At 41.9% G+C, this 16,315-nt stretch overlaps 1 protein-coding gene across 6 annotated transcripts in view; it reads left to right on the top strand.

Annotated features, from left to right (window-relative positions):
* The window catches only part of VPS13B (vacuolar protein sorting 13 homolog B), a 399,672-nt gene that overhangs the window by 360,335 nt on the left and 23,022 nt on the right, over positions 1-16,315 (top strand). For 5 of the 6 annotated variants that reach the window (XM_083749735.1, XM_083749734.1, XM_083749738.1 and 2 more), the window contains exons 44-54: positions 61-216; positions 1,113-1,376; positions 2,007-2,090; positions 2,254-2,429; positions 2,885-3,055; positions 3,680-3,881; positions 5,630-5,818; positions 6,549-6,695; positions 8,459-8,742; positions 10,474-10,601; positions 10,916-11,115. In XM_083749735.1, the coding sequence (XP_083605861.1) occupies positions 61-216; positions 1,113-1,376; positions 2,007-2,090; positions 2,254-2,429; positions 2,885-3,055; positions 3,680-3,881; positions 5,630-5,818; positions 6,549-6,695; positions 8,459-8,742; positions 10,474-10,601; positions 10,916-11,115 (2,001 nt within the window). The remainder of the gene's footprint in view (positions 1-60; positions 217-1,112; positions 1,377-2,006; positions 2,091-2,253; positions 2,430-2,884; positions 3,056-3,679; positions 3,882-5,629; positions 5,819-6,548; positions 6,696-8,458; positions 8,743-10,473; positions 10,602-10,915; positions 11,116-16,315) is intronic. The other variant, XM_083749736.1, reaches the window with a different exon arrangement.

Below are 16,315 nucleotides of genomic sequence, written 5' to 3'. Positions count from 1 at the left end.
CAATTAATGTGCTGCTTGTTTGCTTTTGGATAGTTATTATTATTTTTTTATCTTTTTCAGCTGCTACATATCTGTATTGAAGGTTGGGGAAACTGGCGGTGGTCTGAGCCATTCAGTGTAGATAATGCAGGAACATTTATCAGGACTATTCAGTACAAGGGAAGGACTGCATCACTTATTATCAAGGTCCTGCAGCTCAATGGAGTACAAAAACAAGTGAGTGTTCTTATGCATGTACATTTTGCTCAGGAATTCTTTTTCCAACAAACATTAAGTTGTCCAAGAGGATGCCACAAGTAATTAAGTATTACTTACCGTATTTTTTGCTCCATAAGACACACTTTTTTCCTCCTAAAAAGTAAGGGGAAATGTGAGTGCGTCTTATGGAGCGAATGGCACTGCGCAGAGAGGGAGAGCTGCGCAGCGCCACTTCAGCGAAGTGCCTCTCCTGCGAAGCGGGAGGAGGAACAGAAGGGGCTCCGTTCCTCTTCCTGCTTCGCAGGAGAGGCACTTCACAGGAGAGGTGCTGCGCAGAAACAGTGGCCAGCTTGAACAGAGTCCCTTCTGTTCCTCCTCCCGCTTCGCTGAAGGGGCGCTGCGCAGCTCTCCCTCTCTGCACAGCGCCCCTTCAGCAAAGTGCCTCTCCTGCGAAGCGGAAGGAGGAACGGAGCCCCTTGATAAGTTCCATCAGAGTTCTTAGACACTTAACATCACATAGAGTCTTAATTGATTTTGGTGAGCAGCTAACTTCTTCTATCTCCAAAATTGCTTAAATTGAAAGCATTCACTGTGACGATGCAATTGAATTTAGTATTTAGTTGAATATTAAATTATTGGTATCTGGTCAAAATAATATTTTACTGATGATTTTTCATTAAAACTTTATTATCTAGATTGTTACATTTGTGAATTTGTGCCAGCAGCAGTTCAGCAATATACTGGTTCAAATGTAACGTGAAAACATGATTTGGTGGACAAAGATTGTTATAGCTGAACTAATATTATGTCTCTTTATCTCCATAAAATAGACATTTTTCAACTTAAACTTTATTGTAAAAATCAATTCATATAAAATATTTATTTGTGTTTGTGTCTCATTGTCCCTGATTTAGATAATTATTTCTGGAAGACAGATTGTGTGTAGTTACCTCTCTGAAAGCATTGAAATGAAAGTTGTTCAGCATTACACTGGGCAGGATGGACAAGCAGTTGTAAAGGAACATTTTGACTGCCTTGCACCCAAGCAGAAGCTGCCATCGTATGTCCTAGAAAACCATGAACTAACAGAGCTGAGTGTGAAGGCTAAAGGAGATGAAGACTGGTCAAGAGATGTCTCTCTCGAGTCTAAAGACACTGAATATAGCACAGTCATCCAGGTACACAAACAAATTGTTTGCAAATCAGACGTTTGTAATTTTCTAAAAAAAAACCTAATGTGTTTTCCAAGGTAACGATTCTCTTATTATGAATGTGGATTTTGGATGAGTGTAAGGATACTAATCACCCTCAAACCCATCTGCTAGAAAGAGTGCTTGTTTTCAGGATCAGGTGGGTGGAGTAGGATTAACCCTTCATCTCCTACTACAGTCCATATTGGACCTACCCACCCACCCACTGGGAATTTGCATTGGGGAAAACTCTCATTGATGCCAATAGGAACTTTACTCCTGGTGTCAGTAGGTGGGCGTAGAACCCCTGATCCAGAATGGACCCACAGTTGAAGCCATAGGGTAAAAGCCCCCCTATAACTGCCGTCTAGGTCCTTATCCAGACTTGGGCACCTTCTGTTTATTTAAATAAAAATGTGAAATTGCTAAGTGTGCAAATGGTTTCATGCATAGTTTAGCCCTATCTAAAATAATGTGCAAAAAAAGAGAGATGGATTTTCTTTGAAAACTGGTCTTCTTTTGACTTGCAGTGTGTTGCTACATCAGATGATACAAAATATTTAGCTCCACAAGGCTACCGTAACCTCAGGCAATACCTATCTTTTTTCTTGTCTGCAGGTGCCATCATCAAACAATTCCATTATTTATGTATGGTGCATGGTTTTGACATTAGAGGCCAATTCTCAAGTACAACAACGAATTGTGAGTACATTCCTCATTGCCCAAATTAATATGACCTCACATGTTCTGAAACAAATTAAGGTCAAACTGACCCACAGCAGAGATTTAGTGACAGTCTGTTATAGCTGGAATGCTGGATCCACAGTTAAAAAGCTGAAACTGTTCTACTGCTTTGATTTTGTAGATTGTTTTCAGCCCTCTTTTTATCATGAGGAGCCATCTTCCGGATCCCATCATCATACATTTGGAGAAAAGGAGCCTGGGACTAAGTGAAATGCAAATTATTCCTGGGAAAGGGCAAGAAAAACCATTGCAAAATATAGAACCTGATTTAACCCATCACCTCACCTTCCAAGCCAGGTATAGTATCTATACCTAAGCATGCTGGGCTGCAGGATGAGTTTAGCGTCGGAACAAAAGTTTACTAAAACCACCCGTTTCTCTGATGGGTAATGGAGATGCCATTGTGCAGTATAGACCCAAGACTGATTTTTGTGTGTGAATGGACTGTGCTCAGCATGTGCTCAGATGTGCTCTTTTCCTGATTTTTTCTTACAAATATTATTTTATGTATACCACTTAGAGAGCTTTTTTTTATTAAGTGGCATATAAACGTTAATAAGCAAATAGGCTAAACAAATTCCAGTTGTGTTTACCACCACCTCTGCCACTGTCTGCAGCTGGCCTCTGTTGGTGGGTCCACATGTCTATTAAAAAAAAAATCCCACAAGCCTGAAGTCTGGTGTAGAGCACACACTCAGTTTCTCTGATTAACCCATGCAATGAATTACATCCTTGCTTTCTTCTCGTGGCAGGGAAGAAGATGATCCTTCTGAATGTGCAGTCCCCATCTCGACAGCACTCATTAAGCAGATTGCCACCAAATCAAACGCAGGAGGCACTGCAAATGAAATACTTGCCGATTTCTATGGGAGCTGCAGCTCCCCCCAGTCTGTGTGGCCTTATACTAAGAAGGATTTTGTCAGGTACTGGTGTCTTACTATTTTCCTTTGGAGTTGCACTACTTGCAATGAAATAAATACATTTGCAAATGGTAGGATCCTAAAACAACTTTTATTTCATTGGAAGAGCATCATATTTTCAGCATTTATCAATAACTTTTCTAGGTTTATCAGCTGCACCTGCCTCCTGGATAGAAAAGACACATCTTATTTTGTTAGCTCCTTAGCTTAAGCAAATTCCAAAGCAGAGAGTGGCTTTTCATATTGCAACATATTGAAAATATTTTTAAAAATCAGAATCATATTTTCAGGGGATCATTTGCTATCATATTTGTAGGACTAAGTAACTGCCAAGGAGACTGAATGCCAGGTGTTGTCCTGAGACTACTTTTAATTCAATTATTTCAAAATGTGATTTGCTTTTTGATCCTTGAATAAAAGCCTATTTCAATCAAAGAAGAAAACCAGCCTAAATCAGGGACAGATTTGCCCTGGCAGAATCTCTTTGTATTTCAGAATCATATCTGTTATCAGGAGGCACTACAGTGTAACAAAAGCTTTATGAATGGCTAGGATGATAAACTGCAAATCTTACCAATGAATTAACCATTTTCTTTTATCTCTCCTTTGATACGTTACTTGGGAAAGCAGCGAACAGCTCACTCAGTGGGATAGCCCAATGCGAGTGAAACTGTCAGTGTGGAAGCCATGTGTGAAAACGCTGCTGATAGAGCTCCTGCCTTGGGCTCTGCTGATCAATCACTCCAAGTGGGATCTTTGGCTGTTTGAAGGCGAGAAGATTGTCCTGCAGATACCTTCTGGGAAAACAATGATACCTCCAAACTTTCAGGCAGGCATACTATCCAAAACAATATGCATTGTTTGATTTTAACCATTCTCTTTTCATTTGTGTACAGGGACATCAAAGGTTGCAAGGCCCACAACACATCCTACACAATATGTTTTTTATTTGTCAGTACGTGCAAACATAGACAAACATGCAAACAGTGGCAGGCTTATTCCCCATATGGAGTCTGGGTACTTCTGGTCAGTTGTTTTGTTCCTAATGTGGGGCAAGCAGTGAATATTGCAAATTCCTCCTTGGATCATAGTCAGCACATCATTGCTGTGAGAAATGAGAATAGCTACCACTTTTTAAGCTATGAAGAATTGTAAAGGGAGTCTTTAATCAGGAAACGGAAAATATGGTCATTGCATTTGGAGCCCCTAAATAAACTGCACCGAGACCCTTTGAAGCAGCTTACCCATTTCCTAGTTTATAACAATAAATGGCAGCCATCTACTGTGGATTATTTCAGTGTCTTAATTTTTTTCCTATGAACCATTTGACCACAGGACCTCAAGATGGGCAATTCATGTACAGATTGAATTCTATACTGAACTACCTTGAATATATGTACTACCTTGAATATGAGGGATGCAGGTGGCGCTGTGGGTTAAACTACAGAGCCTAGGACTTGCCGATCAGAAGGTCGGCGGTTCGAATCCCCACAATGGGGTGAGCTCCCATTGCTCAGTCCCTGCTCCTGCCAACCTAGCAGTTCGAAAGCACGTCAAAGTGCAAGTAGATAAATAGGAACCACTCCGGCGGGAAGGAAAACGGCGTTTCCGTGCGCTGCTCTGGTTCGCCAGAAGCGGCTTAGTCACACTGGCCACATGACCCGGAAGCTGTACGCCTGCTCCCTCGGCCAATAAAGTGAGATGAGCGCCGCAACCCCAGAGACGTCCACGACTAGACCTAATGGTCAGGGGTCCCTTTACCTTTACCTTGAATATACGAAAAGTAATCTCAGCCTTGGCTTATACATTTAGCCAGTTCGGCACTAAGGTAGCATGATGGAGGAGTGGCTTAAGTCCCTCTCTCCTACAAACAGCCTCTGGTGTCAACTAGGACCTGATAACCAAATGCACTCAGGCAAAGTCTGGGCCTCCCCCTGTGTTTTTTTAAGAGTGTGTATGAATAGAATGCCTGCATCCAGACTGTTCTTAGCCTTGAGTACAAGTGCAAACCTGCAGGGTGCCAGGAGAGTTTTGTATGCAGAAACTGAATGTGACAGCCGTTGAAAATTAGCTCAGGTGCAGAGTAGGTCATTTGCAAACATCAGAAGTGCTTGCTCCTCCCCAACAATGGAAAAAAGTTTATCTTCTGTGAATGATCTTACCAAACATATGTCTGTTGTGCTCGCAAGAGTGCATCCTCTGTGCAGTCACCTATAGAGTGAACCTAAAGGAGTTAAAGATCATGCTTAGGGCCCCAGCTAGACTGGGTACTTGGGTAACACAGTTGTTCTACCACATTACTGCTGCACCACCCACTAAATATATAGACAGACTGTGGCTTAAGGATACGGAATAGGAACATTGAATAGGACCATGAAATCTTGTGATGAAATGGAGTTCAGCATACACATTTGGCAACACTGCTTGATATCGCACAAGCAAGTTGCTGGGGAAAATATATAGAATTTAAATGTGATCAGATTTACGTTTCCGATCTCCTCTTGTCTTATATTGAGTGGAAGTATTGAAAACAGGAAGTACTGAACATGGCCCCCAATTTATTTATTTTTGTTTTAGGAAGCTTTTCAAATTGGCATATACTGGGCAAACACTAACACTGTGCACAAGTCAGCAGCAGTCAAGCTGGTCCACAATATGACATCACCCAAGTGGAAGGATGGAGACAACGAGGAGGTGGTGACATTGGATGAGGAAGGATTCGTTGAAGCTGAGATAAGGCTTGGAGCCTTTCCAGGACACCAAAAGGTTAGAAATATTTAAGAGATTATTTCCTAATGTTGAAAGGAGAAAAAATATTATGTCATTCAGAAATATGGTAAACTAAGAACATTTACAAGATGAACTGATTAAGCATACCCAGAAGAAAATCGTAATTGGGAATGGTCTGTTCATATGGATTTGTTTAAAATGGTAGAATAACCTTAGCTGCCTTCCCCGGCACAGAGTGATTGCAAAAGGAACATCAAAATCATGTCATTCAGGTGTCTTTTCAGACCCAGGGCCCACTTTTAGCATTTGAGGACCCATTTCTGAATCCTTTACCATATATATGCATGGTAGTAGTGCTCTTGTTACAACCCACTAGTGGATCCCAACCCATCGGTGATGTAGTTCAGCTGCCTGCCAATGACAAAAATCCACTCTTACCACATGCCTGAAAGGTAACCATCCAGACTCTGCTGCAGAACCTCTAACAAAGGGGAGCCTGCCACCTTCCAGGATAGTTTGTTCCACTTCCAAGCAGCTCGTACCATCCTAATGTATGGTTTAAATTCTTTAACTGAGGGATAAAGTGGCAGCAAACAGTGATTTGCTAATAGATTTTCTTCCTTGAAATAGTGCTTAAGGTGGTGTACATAATAAGGTTCCTATATTTTTGAGCATCAAAATGAATTGTTTATTTAGCGGTTCTTACATTGTTGGAAAATATTTGTCCTTTACCTACTAATGTTCTGTTCCTGATATTATCCTGCAGCTGTGTCAGTTCTGCATTTCTTCGATTGTTCAACGTGGTATTCAGATCCTGCAGATTGAAGACAAGAGCATCATCATCAATAACACTCCGTACCAAATATACTATAAGCCACAGCTATCTATTATGAAGTCTCAACTAATAGAGGAGGTAAAATATTAACACTGTATTTTTGTTTTAGCTTCTACAGTGGGTATAAATTTCTATTTATATAAAGGCTAAACTTCTTATTGAAAGGAAAACACTGGATCAGGACTTAATAAAAGTCACTCGTTTTAGATTGTTTTAATTGAGAACATAGATGCCACAATACAGTTGACCATGGTAATTAACTTGTGATCTCTGCATAGTTGCGGATCTTGATACTGTGTAGAATTAGTTCTGCTTGGTCCCCATATGTTCAGAAGCTGAAGGCTGCTGTTGAAACAGAGGCAGCATAATCCATCATAGCTATTGAAACAGTTCTAAGAATTCCCATATAGAAAAGGTGTATCTGGTTTATAAGCACTGGGAAATAAGCCTCATTGAATTCACTGGGTCTTACTTCTGAGTAGGCAGTGTACTGTCAGGGCCTTAAATCGACTGTACTTGCTGATAATAGCAAAAATGAATAATAGCTATATTTATTTATTTAAATTATTTTATAATCCAGTCTTCATTGTTCACCCAATCCCAGAACCAGGAAAAACATAAAAATTCGGTAAGGCAATATTTCATTTAAATACAAAACGTAACATCAAAATATGTTGTTGTTGTTGTTGCTGCTGCTGTAGTTGTTGTTAACTTTTTATACAACAACGTAGCCAAGAGAGGGGCACCACTTTAACCAAATGCTCGGGTGAGTAACTACATTTTTACCTGACGACGAAACTCCATTCACATTGTTGCGAACTGCACCTGAAAACGATTCCACTATTGAGAATATCCTCTCACAAGTTGTCGCAAGCCATATCGCAGAGAGCTGAGGCACCATGAGGAGTCTGGGCAGGTATATAAGGGAATAGGGGTGTTTCAAGTATATGTACAAGAAATGCATGTATAAAATAAACTAATAAGATGATATTCACGAACAGATACCACTGCAGTTGTAAAATGCTGTAATTTCAGAAATCTAAAAAGCAAGTAATGTAAAGTTCATGGTAGTTTGCAAGCATGAGTATAAAAACCAGAAGCAGCAGTCATGTGTGTGATGCTAGCAGGACAGTCCACTGGGAGCAGGGAGGAGAATGGAAGCAAGTGGATTTGCTGATCCACTTTAGGTAGCAGAATATCTTGGCGCAGCCCTGCATAGGTCTATCAGGGAGAAAAATGCACATCCTATATTGCAGTTGTTCACAACTCTTTAGAGATGCTTCATAGTTCTTTGAGTACTATTGCCCTGGATTATCTCGGAAATACATCTTTCATTGGTGTATTAAATGACAGGCAGACTGTTCTGGATACAAAGGAATGCTTTGGCTTTAATTAAAAAAAAATCAATGCAAACTTATTTAAAACGTACGTTATAAAAGCTCACATTACTTCCTTTTTTGGATTTATGAAACTACTGTTTTACACTGCTTCTCCTATAAGTTTTTGGCATTACCACTCAGTGCCTGACTATAAGGATATCCTACTATACCAGTGCTTTTTTCAGGGGGGAACACGGGGCGCATACCCCTAAACATTTTGTGAATCTAAGTTGGGCCTCGTTGAGGGGCAGTATTTCAATATGAGTAGGAAAATGAGAGTACCCCTAATTTTTTTTTAGAAAAAAAGCATTATACCATACCAAAGAGAAGTGGACGCCGGCAAGATGTTTGGAGATTTAATGTAACCTTGTGAATATTTTGAATTGTCCCCCTTACAAATTTTGCAGAAACTGAAGACTTGCATTAAATAGCTATGTACTCCCTTCCTTGTTTCCTTCCTAGTACTTGCAAGTTCCAGACAGCAGTACATTCAGCATCTGCTCAGCTACAGAGACAGACACTGCCAAAGCAAGTTCTGTTGTTTTTTGGGACTTGATGCCTGATATTACCCAGCCAGTTTCTGATATGCTCCCTCTTCAAAAGTACATGTTGCTAAGCTTCAAACATAGCATTAATCGCCACACCATTTCATGCTGGAGCCCGCCAGCTGTCATCCGGCAGGAATTCCCAAGGCAGAGTATAGCTGTACCCCTTGGAGGTAGAGCTGAAAATGGATTCTGCACCAGGTATGTAGAATGCATGTGAAGGAGCTTTATATTGACAGGCAGAGGGCAATGCCAGTCTTCAAAAATGCAAGGGGTTTATTTAAAAGTTAAAATAGTGAGGCTGGTCCTCAGTAATGTTATAGGCCAGGCATCCCCAAACTCGGCCTCCAGATGTTTTGGGACTACAGTTCCCATCATCCCTGACCACCGGTCCTGTTAGCTAGGGATGATGGGAATTGTAGTCCCAAAACATCTGGAGGGCCGAGTTTGGGGATGCCTGTTACAGGCTCTTAAATACAAATAGAGTGTTCTGCTTTTAATTGCTTAAGCTTTGTAATTTTTGATATGAAAAATGATTTTGTTTTCTGTTCATCTACTTTAGTAACACTTTAGTAGCATCTTGATAGCTTGAGAAATAAATGTGCTCTCAGATAGCTTGTGAACAATTATACTTTTAATAATCCAATTGTATGTGTCTCTGTCTTCTACAGCAGTTTGGGAAGAAAGTTAGCTATTTAAAATGGCACAGTATATGTTAAAAGAGGAGGGGGCGGGGAAACTTGTCTGGGAACTATACTGAGAAGTCGGTAGGAAATATAGAAAACTTTCCAAGTCTGAAAGGTTGCCTATATCTAAAATATCATCCCCTTTTGAAAATAAGCCACTCCGTGTAGTAAAAATTCCACTGCTTCATAGAAGAGATTATTTCCGTTTCCTGCCTCCAAAGCTGATGTTGTTCTTACTGTATGATGCAGATCTAAATAAAGAGCTATACAGAGCCACGTAAGATCAGAATCAGCCATATGGTATTGCCCTTGCTGTGAGCTGTGTGGGAGATGCTTTGAAGACAATGTGTGCTTCAATCTCTGAGCATTGAGGAGGGAATACCTATATCAATTCAATTACTCAGCAGTGACTCTTCTGGGTGATTTATGAATGATATGGCTGGACTCAAAGAGATTCCAATATGGGCCTTAGAAGAAAGGATGCTGACAAAATACAGTGATCCTAACAGGCGAGAGCAGGAGTCAAAAGCAGGATTATGAGAAAGAAGAAACTGTTCCCTCTTCCAAACTGACACATTTTTATCTTTACATATTCTTGGGGGGGGGGGGGAATCACTCTAATAGAATAAAGGTGAACAGGCAGCTTTAAAAAGAATATGTGCGAACAGGAATTTGTCTGTGAGCCCAATGATGTAGGCATCACTTTCAATGGGCATGATGCATGATGCAGTGCCCATCAACCCCAACCAGGTTCAGGGATGTTGGGAGTTGTAGTCCCACATCCAGAAGAGACCCATTGGCGGGAGGTTTCTTTCTGTTTCATTGGATTTTTATTGCTTTTTTGCATTTCTTTTGTACCAGCAGCATGCAAGTTGCTTTACGGTGTATGCTGGTTTTCCATGCAAGAAGGCTACTTAATAGAATTACCATCAAAAGTTACTTAGAAAATAAAGTTTCTTTTAAAATCCATGAAAACCGAGGCCACCATGATGCAAACTTTTGAACTTAAATATGTTCGTAGGAAGTTTGATCCTTTGTTGACATTGTTCCCTTCTCTTTCTTTTGAACTTCGTGTTGCTGGACACACAGCCACTTTTTTTTTTAAGTGGGCAAGTATTCATGAGATCTTGGTTTTAACTTCCCATAACTGGTTGTTCTTTCATACATTACTAGGTTGGTATGAAATTTGTAACAGTAAATTAAGTTGATTTTCAGATGTCTAATGTTACAATCTTGTTCGCTTTAGAGCTATTGCGCTGACTTATCAGGAACATCTTGGGGTGACGTACTTAACTCTATCAGAAGATCCTAGTCCTCGCATAATTATCCACAACAGGTGTCCTGTCTCATTGCTTGTGAAAGAGAACATCAAAGGTATGTGATTTATCCTGCTTCGACATAAAATTTAAGCCTTTGAATTAATTGCCTTGCTTGCCTCTTAAATTCTTAATTTAAGAAGTGTGCTCAGAATTAACATATTTAATTCAAGAAGCAGTTTGTGTACGAAGAGGATATGAAAGGGGGGTCTGAAAAATAAGCAAAAAGCAATAATTGTATTTCCTGATAATTTCTTGGGCAGAGTTTGTTACAGTCTAGCTTGTGTGTGTGCATTGAAATCAGATGAAACTGTGCCATAAATACAAACATCTTTCCTTAAAGATCTTTCTGGATCTTTTATTAAATTCCAGACACGCCAAAGTTTGATATTTACTGCAAGCACATTCCAGCTGAAAGCTCAGTACACCATGAACTTTATCATCAAGTTTCCGGCTATCCAGATTGCAAAATCAAAGACCTGGTGCCCAGCATCCTTTTGAAAGTTGTATCATCAGAGGAATTAACAAATGAATGGAGTGATTTTGTGGATATGAATAACCAAGGCACACAGGTTAGTTCTTTGTTTTAATTCTGCATTTCCAGTGTGGTAAAATGATAATGTGAGCATAGAGTTAAATAAATTCAACATCCTCATCTTAAAACACAGGAGTTGGTTGGAAGTAAATGTGTTTTAGAATTAGGGTCCAAACACAACCATAACTGGTAAATGGGGGAAATTTCATGTTCAACCCCCATTAAAATGATTAGAAATTGAACTTAATATGTTTGTGGGGGACTCCCACTCATTTCCATGGTGGTTTGTGCAAGGAGGGAAATGTAATACCTAATGGAATTTTTGTTTCCCTTGCACCAGAAATTTGTTGCCATTGTTGTGACCATTGCTTTGGCACCGAATGTACACAGGATCTCACAGGATCGTGGGACATTTGCTTTTTCAGTCCAAGCATTAATTTTAAGTCAGTGGTTTCAACCAGTGTGCTGGGGTGCCTTGAATGATGATCGGGGTGCCATGGGCAAAACTGGCCTCTGTTCCTCTTTCCTTCCCTCCCACCTCTGATGCCCTCTTGCATCTCTGCCTCCCAAAGGCTTGCACAGCTGTTTATTGCAGCAGCCCTGGCTACAAGTTCCCCAGGCGAATGGTGCCTCTGGCAGGCAAGTCTCTTTGGGGTGGGGGCGCAGCTCAGAGACCAGGGTTGGCAGCTGTGGCTGCACAGAGGACTCCCTAGGAGAGGGGAGGGGAGAGGAGACTCAGGGAACAGTCCACAAGGGAGGGTGTTCAAAAAAGGGTGAGAGGCTGCCAGCTCTGCAGGCAAGGGATGACATAATTAGGCTCCTGGGCTCCACAGAAATAATATAGTTGGTTAAGGGAGCTATGGACTCAAGAAGGTTGAAAACCTCTGATTTAAGCTAAGTGTTCTTTCTTTGTCTAGTAAGAAAGCTATGTATGTATTTACTGAAATTCACATCTGCCATCCACGATCAGAGGCAGCTCTGGCTCAGATTCCAAAGTTATTTGATTGAAGTGTTCAGAAACAGGCAAGAGTTGCAAGGGGTGGGGGAGCACTTTCCACAATGCGAGATTAAAAGGATACTTGGTGAAAAGAATGTCTCTAAATGTAAAGAAACGAAATAGAAATACTTCCTCCGCTGTGTTTATTTGACCTGTAGAATTAATTACCATCAGGAAATCTTCAAAGAAATAATTTAGCAAGATGTTATTTCATATATCAGAGCAGTGCTGTGGCCGCTAATAACATTTGTAAGCCAAGATAAGGGTAGTACGGAAACAAAAACTAATTTATCTAGCTTTTAATAACATGGTTGGTTTTGGAATGGGTCCTTCCTCTCTGCTGTGAAGTTAGTGCATTCCAGGGTTATTCACCTGACTCGAAAGCAAATGAACATGGGTCACTGGGAGGGATATTGTTAGATGGCTCCAGCCAATGGCGTTATGATGCAGTTACAGTAAATGAATTCTGGACCAATTAATTATTAAGATATAGCATTTAGATATAGCAATGTTTCTACTATCAGTAAACCTAGGAAATAGAAAGTGGGTCTGACTCCTGTAATTTTTCTTTAAGAAATGCACATTCTTTTGGCGGAATGTGTAGATTCTTCAGTTTCCAAAGCCAACTAGGCTGCCCAATTTTTCTTCTGCCTTAATCAGTCGGAGATTCAGATTATTACTTATTAGTGAGATTGTGCGTTCTCCCCATTCCTTCTGCAGCTTTGGCTTCATCAGTGCCTTTGTCAGGTCTCGCCAATAAACTACCTCAGTAGGAGCACCATATTTATGCTGGTGTTTGTTACTCTGGGTGGCAACTGGTGTTTCCCCCCCCCTACTGCACAGTCAGATTTTTTTCCTGCCCTGTCCTGTTCCATTCAAGGTGGTTCTCTCTCACCAGATCATCTCTAAAGGTAAAGGTAAAGGTACCCCTGCCCGTACGGGCCAGTCTTGCCAGACTCTGGGGTTGTGCGCCCATCTCACTTAAGAGGCCAGGGGCCAGCGCTGTCCGGAGACACTTCCGGGTCACGTGGCCAGCGTGACATCGCTGCTCTGGCGAGCCAGAGCCGCACACGGAAACGCCGTTTACCTTCCCGCTGGTAAGCGGTCCCTATTTATCTACTTGCACCCGGAGGTGCTTTCGAACTGCTAGGTTGGCAGGCACTGGGACCGAGCAGCGGGAGCGCACCCCGCCGCAGGGATTCGAACCGCCGACCTTTCGATCGGCAAGTCCTAGGTGCTGAGGCTTTAACCCACAGCGCCACCTGCGTCCCAGCGCCACCTGCGTCCCAGCGCCACCTGCGTCCCAGATCATCTCTACCCTTCTCTTATTCTCACTTAGCAGAAGCAGACTGGATGGCTTTACAACTGGATTTCAAACTATGCTAAGAGTCCCAGTCTACATTCACATGGTACCAGGAGTGTTGCATGACTTACTTGTGCTGCTACTGGAGTGGAAACCATCACTGCTTTTCCATCAAGGCATTCAAGGGAAAGCTTGGCCAGGGCTCCTAATCTGACCCCACTATACACACACAAATGCACACAGCCCATGAGCAAACGTTTGCCTCCCATTTCCCTGTATAGCACCCCCCCCCCTTGTTCTTTGCCCACATTCTTTGATCCAAGTGAAGAAGGGAAGACTTGACAGGAATAGGAGAGATGTGCTCAGGCCTTACATTTTTCATATCTCCATAATGATTTGGTTTTCTGAGAATATTATTACATAATCCTCTTGAAGAAGAGAACATGTTTGGTTGCCAGGCTTTGTAATGCCACATGTTGGGCATGAAGTCCCTCCAGATGTTGTTGGATTCCAACTCCCATCAGCTCCATCCATCTTGGTCAGTGGGCAAGGATAATGGGAGTTGTAGTCTAGCAGCATCTGGAAAGCCGCACTCTGCCATATGAAGATACCTCCACATGTGGGTGCTGTGTCCAATATTTTGCGCCTGGAAAAATGTATGTTTCCCAGATAAATGCATTCATAACCATTGTGGTTGTTCATCTGTTGGGCGTAGCTTATTTCTGAGAGGGGTTAGTGCCATTCCTCTTCTGGGTTCAGTTACATTCTGCTAGCTGTTCAGTCTTGCCATGGCATACTGTAAACATTTTTTTCCATAGGTAGTGCATATGAAAGTTGGCATTGATTTTCTGCATTCTCAACAGAGACCTGCATTTTATTGCTATTGCACCATTTAGCTCTTGGCTTTCCTTTAGATATTTTCTATTTCATAAATAGAACCTTCTTGGCTTGTGTGTTCAACCTGCCTTGGTGTAGCTCCATAAAATCCACTCTGCATGCTGCCGTTTGGTTTCTTCTTCCATAAAAAAACAAAAACCCAAGCATTGCACTCTTGACTATGGAAAAAGTAGATCAGGCTACAGCTATAACAACATTCCCAAGTTGTCAGAGCTGTTTAAACCAAGAGAGCTACCCCCAAAACTGTATGTCTTGCAAACCACTGCATGTTACATAATGTTCCTACTGATACAGATTCTGCACTCCCCTTTGATTGGCTCCTTTGATTTCTCAAAAATAGCATTGGAAAAAAATGAAAATCGTTCTATATTTAATGTTGCCTCTATGTAATTTCCTGAGAAATAAGCTTTTCTAAGTGTTAATCCCACAACCCCATACTTGAGGTGTTTTGAATCATGCTGAGTTTTTCCTTTCCAAAGCAGCATCAACAGCAATAAAATTCTCTAGGGCAGATTATTGCTTCATGAGCAAATATGCTACTGCCCAAACTGTGCTGTCTTCTCTGCTTTTATTTTCACCTGAAATAAAGAGATGGTGTTACCTTCACCATAACAAACGATAGAAAGAAATGTCGGTGTTCTGGAAAAAATTGTTAATACAATCCTGATCTGTTTGCTTTGGTACTGAGACAAAAAGGAGGGCCACACTGAAAATTGCCAGATAAGGAAAAAGAGAGGTGAACCTTAAGCAAGAGCCTGAAAGAGAAGTTACTGGCTCAAATACACTGCCCCCACCCCACCCCAAAAACTACCTTCCTCAGGGACAATTGTTTCTCCTATTTAATTTTTTTTAATGATTCCTCAGAATGCTCTTTAACATAAGATGTTCTCCTGGAACATTTCTTTAGACTCCTTTTTTAAAGGATTACCTTCCTTCTTGCTTCACCACTCATTTAGACCCACAGCCTAAATTTGAATGTCTGGCCATCCAAGTCTTTATTTTGGTAGGCCAGGGGACCTGCTCCACAGTAAAGCCATAGATCAGGGGTAGGGAATCTTTTTCAGCTCAAGGGGCCACATTCCTCCATAGGCAACTTTTCAGGAGCCACATGCTACTGATGGGCAGGGGTCAGAAACAAAAGTGGGTGGCAGAATGATGGATGTGGCTCTCCTGTAGTAGGCCACATGGCTAGCTGCACCTCAGTGAGGAGAACCTTTCACAGACTTTGAACTGCCACTGAAAGTTCCTTTTCCATGGACCCCAGTGCTGTGCACTCAGTCATGTATAGGGTTGACCAGTTTGGCTGTGAAGTAGACACTGTGCTAAAATGTCCATAACAAGACTTCCGGGTTGGCGCCATAGCCGAATGGCGGATTCCCTCCGAGCTCCGGAGGGAATCTGCTCGACAGGGGTCGGGTCCTGCCGTGCCAGCGACGCGGGGACCCTCAAAAACCACGGGCGCGGAAGCCCGTGAACCTGGTGACTCGGCGGGCACCGTTTGCGCCCCCCCGACCCGCGAAGGAGCCTTTTTAAAGGCTGCGGAGCGGGGGACGGGGAGCGGTGCGGTGCTGTGAGTCTTCTGCTTCCCCTGCCGAGCGAAGCCGCATGCCATTCGACGGAGAGCGCTGACTTCTTCTTGTGAAAATTTGGACTAAATCTAAAAACAACAACCCGTGAGTAATTTGGAAATTGGACTAAAAACTTTCTTGGATTCGGTACGAGCGGGGGAGGTGCAAAAAGGAAGTCCGTCTCCCCCCCATTGTATACAATTTAAAGCAAGGATTTGACAACTAAGGTCGAGAGAAGAGCCTTTTCTTCATTGGATAAAAGTTATTAATTCCACGGATTGATAGCATAAGTAATTGTGCTGAAGGATGAGAGCTAATTTTTTGAGTTAAAGTGCCACCCATCCCAGGACCGGGAGTGATCCGCGAGAGGAGCCTGCTGAGGAGATATAGAAGATTTTGACAGCTGTCAAATTAGCTGTCAAAGTCAGAAAAAATAGAGAACTTTGTTTCTGATGTTCCTGCTGGTTACATT

The sequence above is a fragment of the Podarcis gaigeae genome (assembly GCF_964106915.1).
Source record: "Podarcis gaigeae genome assembly, chromosome: 7".
Taxonomy (NCBI): domain Eukaryota; kingdom Metazoa; phylum Chordata; class Lepidosauria; order Squamata; family Lacertidae; genus Podarcis; species Podarcis gaigeae.
The sequence above is the reverse complement of the archived record's forward strand: the minus strand, read 5'-3'. Positions and strand labels throughout refer to the sequence as shown.